Source organism: Pollachius pollachius, assembly GCF_949987615.1.
Source record: "Pollachius pollachius genome assembly, chromosome: 4".
NCBI classification, from domain to species: Eukaryota; Metazoa; Chordata; class Actinopteri; order Gadiformes; family Gadidae; genus Pollachius; species Pollachius pollachius.
The window spans coordinates 23,304,020-23,309,744 of NC_136937.1; the positions used below are offsets into that span (position 1 = coordinate 23,304,020).

Genomic DNA, 5,725 nt, shown 5'->3' on the forward strand with positions numbered 1-5,725 from the left:
TTAGGTGCTCTTCCTGAGGGGGATGAGGATGCATGAGGGGGAAGTGCCCCTCGTGCTCTAGTGGGCACTTCCTCTTTCAGACAGTCTCTCCGCATGGAACTACCCTCCCTCTTGCATACCTCTGTCTCTATCTCCATATATATATATATACATCTCACACACACACTCGCAAGCACACACACGCACGTACAAAAACACACACACACACACACACACACACACACACACAATACACACACATACACACACACACGCAAACACACACACACAAACACATTCTCTCTCACACACACACACACACACACACACAGACACACACACCTACACAGACACACAAACACACACCTCTATCATAGCTCCATCCGTCTCTATGTCTCTCTGTCTCTCTCTCTCTCTCTCTCTCTCTCTCTGTCCCGCTCTCTCTCAGGATCTCGATAGGTCTGTTTGGCAGAGAGACCGGGTTGCGGGGGTTAACTCCGTTTGATAGTTGACCGGCTCTTGAGCCAAACCCTTTCAGTTTAGTGCTGCAGCAGAAGGAAGTGTCTGGATGGGGACCGAGGGACTCTTTGAAATTTTGCCCTGAATTCTGGATGTTTTATACTTCTTAAAAGTTATATGCAGGCGGAATCTACCCCTTTGAAGGTAAGGGTGTACTAGTTTGTTGAATATAATAACTACGGTGAACAGTACTGAAGACAGTAACTGTGTTTTTTTAAGCATATATTGTGCTTTTGTATAGTAGGCTTTGTAGCTGGTTGAAAAAACATTGGTTGGTTTTAAACTGGAGCAATACATCACAGGAGACAGCAGACGAGTATTGAGATTATAAAGCGGTGATCAAATGAAGCGAGGCAAGCATACAGAAAAATAAACTGTTTATCAACATACAATAAGACCAACAGCAAACTTTTGTTTCTTCTTCTAGAAATGAGTCTTAATAATAACATTTTTAAGAGGAGCAATTATTATTTCTTATTCCAATATCCAGTCTTGACTCCAGGGGTTTAAACAAATAAAGACAAATAAACCTTTATATAATGTATATCAATTATATGGATACAAAATACATTATATCAAATATAATGTAGACCATTTATTTTCTTTACAGAATGTTGATTTAGACCTCAACTCTGTAATAATGTGTTAATTCTCAAAGCTTTACCCATATTTATTCTTGTTCAAACACTGTTGCTCTGGTAACACAGACGCGTTTGTGTTCCTATCAAAGGACTGGATGGTCAGAGATCTGCCCGCCCGCCCGTGTGTGTGTGTTGTGTGATATCAAAGTGCTTGATGCAGTAGCCTCCTCCTGCAAAGGTCTGTAGTGGCTTCGTAACGGACAACATACAGAAAGCTGAATGTAACTCCAGAGTACAGATTAATCTTTAATTAATGGTCCATATTTTCCTGTCCCCAGTTTTTGTCGAGATTCCGCATGTTACTCTGGTTGACGTAATGTACTCACATGTGGACACACAAACACACACACACACACACACACACACACACACAAAAACACACACACACACACACACACACCACACACACACACACACACACACACACACACACACAATTATTTGTGCACACACACTAACATGTCAGCCATGACTAAGTAGGCCGAGAGAATGGTAGAGAAATAGAGCGAGAAAGAGAGAGAGAGAGATTTACGACAGAACAATGTGTGTGGTGTGACTGGGAGGGCATTGGTGGCAGAGGGTCTTGTAACAGAATGGTATCATGTGATTAATGGTGGAACAGTCCGGCTATGTTGCTGCGTGGAGCATAAACACTGCTGCTATATTTAAAACTTTTCTGAATAATAACCTCGCTGCTGTGTTTGTATCACATGGGTGTCTGGCATCACCGGTATTCATATATTAGTGTCGTTCTGGGTTTATGTGTTAACGACATTCTTTTCTACGTTAACACATCAATTATCTCTTCATCTTAATGTGAAATCTATCGCTAGCTTGTCCTATATCTGACTTCCTTCAACCACATCCTCCTCCCCCGGAAAAATGTGACACGTGTCACCATTTCGTAATTTTGTTTTCCGTAATCTATCGTTTTGCAAGCCAATCCACTTTTTTTATTCTACCCGCCAAATTACACAACCTTTGGTTAATTCACGATTATTTCATCATTGCGAAACAACCCGCGTGTAACGTGTTCAGCAGCCAAAAGGAAAGGCAGTGGTGTACGAGGGTGGGTGGCGGTCAGAGACGTGAATGTTCCAGAGGTCAGGGCTGTTCCCCTCCCAGCCCGAAGGCTCTGGGTTTAAACCCCAGAGTCTTCAGTGTCACTTGTAGGACTCTGATGGCCCCGGGCCCTTACCTGCACCCCATGACCTGCTGTTCTGTCGTCCCCATGGTGACCGGGTCCAGGTGAAACACATGGTTGGCGTTCCCTTGTCCACCATGATTCAGAACACCATTGACTTAACAAATAAAATAACACAAAACACAAAGCAACATTAAAGGCTGAATGGATGAAAACATATATATATATATATATATATATATATATATATATACTGTCTATATATATGGTCTGTTTTGCAGAGAGACTGGGTTGCGGGGTTAACTCCGCTGGATAGTTGACCGGTGCTTGAGCCAAACACTTTCAGTTTAGTATTGCACTTAGTTATAGTACTTAGTTGTGTAGCATTTTATCCTAGCTATCTCTGTTGTATATGGGAAATGGGTTAACCTAGTGATTGTTGTGGTTCTATGAACATCCTTACTGTTTCTCCTTCTTCTGACAAACGTACGTAGCTTTGGATAAAAGCCTCCTACATGCCCCGAATGTAAATGTAAATGTAAAGCAGTGTTTGGATGGGTACTGAGGGCCAGCTGTGTTGATCACTCATTCTGTTCACCTGTGCTCCTCATTATCAGTTTGATCATGTATTTGTAGTAGAATTCACATGCAATAGAAAAAAATCAATTGGCTGGAAAATGTTGCCGTTTTGCTATTGGCCTGATTGTTGTTTTACCTTAATATTGTTTATTTAAAAATATAAACAAATCATATCCATGCTTCCCTCCAGGTGTCCAAAACCTCGACGGCCAGACGGACAGACGCCCTCTGAATGGGTCAACCTTTCCCGTTCCCCAACCCCCTGTCCGAGAACAACCCCCTACCGTCCTGCCCCGTCCGTCCCGTGGCGAGGTCTCCGCCCCGGGCATGGAGCTCAACCGCTCCGCCCCCTCTGCCCCCTCCTCCCCCTCCCCCCTGCTCTCGGCCAAGCAGCTGATCTACGCCATCACCGTGCCGCTGTCCACCTCCATCATCCTGGCCAACCTGCTCATCATCCTGGGCATCGCGCTGAACCGCAAGCTGCACAACACGCCCAACTACTTCTTCCTCAGCCTGCTGGTGGCCGACCTGTGCACGGGCGTGGCCCTGCCCTTCATCCCCTGGATGGGCCTCAACCGCCAGCTCAGCTTCAGCTCCTGCCTGGTAGCGCACGTCTTCCCCAACTTCCTGTTCCTGGCCTTCCTGCTCAACCTGGTGATGGTGCACTACGAGCGCTACACCTGCATCGCCAGCCCACTGCACTACAGCCGGCTGTGGGTGCACCGCCGCTTCCCGCTGGCGCTGCTGGTGGTGTGGGCGCCGCCACTGCTGTACGCCGCCCTGCCCGCCTTTGGCTGGAACAACTGGTCCGCCCCGGACTGGGACTACTGCTGCCCCACAGGCGTCGGGGGGCGGATGGAGGAGAGGCGGGCGGAGGCGCCGTGCGCGGCCAATGCCACCTCGTCCTTCTGCTGCTCGTACCGCCGCGTGTTCCCCAACGCCTTCATCTATCTGGAGGTGTACGGCCTAGTGCTGCCCGCCATCCTGGCCATCGCCGGCATGACGGGCCGCGTGTTGTGGATCACGCGCGGCCAGCTGCGCGACATCTGCCGGCTGCACCGCTCGCTGGAGCGCGGCGCAACGGCGTCGGACCGGGAGCAGCGGCTCCAGCTGCGGTACGCGCGCTGCCTGGCGGCCGTGTCGCTGACCTTCCTGGCGTGCTGGCTGCCCTACGTCATCTACATGCACGTGTGCGTGGCATTCCTGCTGAGCGAGACACGCTGGAGCTCCACCGTGCACATCGTGCTGTCGTGCACGGGCGTCGCCAGCATGGCGGTGGTGCCACTGGTGCTGGGCATGGCCAACCGGCAGTACACCGACCCGGCCAGCCGTATCCTGCTCAAGCTGCGGGCGCGCTGGAGGACCAGGCGGCCAAAGCACGGCGAGGAGATCGCCCTCTAGGGGCCGCGGTGACGTTTAGCAGCCGTCGGGGGGTTATGTACAAACTCGCGTTTAGGGGGTCGCCTCGTCGCACAACAGATTCTCGGGACCTGCTCGCTAGAGGGGCCAGAAGACTAACCCCCCCGCTTCGTCTCAGCGCACGGGGGGGGGTTCTGTGCGCTGCCTGGTTAGCTTTAAGTTTAGGTTTAAGCCTTAAACTTAAAGTTATGGAAATGCAGATCAGGGGGAAACAGACGTGTGGCGTCTTTGACCTGCGTGGTCTTTGTTCAGACAGGGAGTAACGTTGCATTGGTGTTGACACGGCATTTGAACGCAATTATGGTGGTTGCTACAAGATATGTTTCCGATGTGGTTAGTGCACTCGTTTTTTAAACAAATTATTTTTGTGGACGATTTGACACAAATGAGCAGTCCAGAAAAGGCCCTAGTTGAAGACACCAGTGTTATGTTGGTGAGCATAAAGAGATACACATGAAAGTGTATGAACAATTATTGAAGACCCTCACAATAGACACAGATATTGTGCTGTTTTCATCCACAGGACTATTCCTTTGTATGTATTTTAGCCAGCTGAAATGATTAGAATTAAAAGTGACTGAACAAGAACCATAATGTATTCCACTAATGTAAAGCCACAAAATGGGGTTGAATATACTTGTGTCAAACTTTTGCCAACTGGGCTAAACCCTCTCATATTAACACCAAAGTGAATTGGAAGGGGAATGTGATTGGAATGTCAATGTGAACAGGGTTTGGGAATCTGATTCTGAATCTGAATCTGATGTGGCTGTTTATGAGATTCTCAGTGTGAATACAAATTGTCTGGGACTTTTGTATCATAAGACTTTCCTTTTGGTAAAATCACTTAAACCAGAGCGTCCACTGGATGTGGAGGTAATCAGTTTAAAGCTGTCCAGGCCTGGATGTGAAGGTTAATCGCTGGGCCTGTCACAGCTCCAGTGGTCCGCCGAGGGGATTGTGTTCAGCGCTGTGATCAGTAGATTTCCCTGAATCTTTGATTTGCGCATTGATAACTTTAAAACCATGAGCCATGTTCGTCTGCTTGTTGTCCATGTGCATGTGTGCGTGCATGTGTATTTGCCAGGGGATTTATTTTGCTTACATACAGAATGCAGTCAACAATGAAAATGAAAAAGAAAACAAATTCTCAATTTCACAATTCACCCAAAAGATTTATCAAAACAGGTGGTCGTGGTTTCATATCCTAAATGCCAGGTTGAGCCATGGGCAGAACCTTCTAAATCAATAGATGATATTGGTTCTGATCAATTGGGAATGGGCAGCCTGGTAGAACGAAAGGTGATTCAAAGGCTGAACCGTTTCTCTAAAGCACTGTGTTTATGTTTAAGGTTCTGGCTCGTTGCCCGGCTACTCTGCTGCAGACTCCTATCAAGACCAGAGGGTTGTGGGTTTAAATCCTGCTCCCTCCTGCCTGGATAGA

The 5,725-nt window shown here is 47.8% G+C and overlaps 1 protein-coding gene across 1 annotated transcript; it reads left to right on the top strand.

Annotated features, from left to right (window-relative positions):
* Positions 1-3,094: 3,094 nt before the first annotated feature.
* On the top strand, positions 3,095-4,263 carry LOC307074493 (G-protein coupled bile acid receptor 1-like; the record flags this gene model as incomplete). Its single annotated transcript, XM_079734661.1, is given in 2 exon segments — positions 3,095-3,116; positions 3,119-4,263. Coding segments are annotated over 2 exon segments (1,167 nt in total).
* Positions 4,264-5,725: the final 1,462 nt, after the last annotated feature.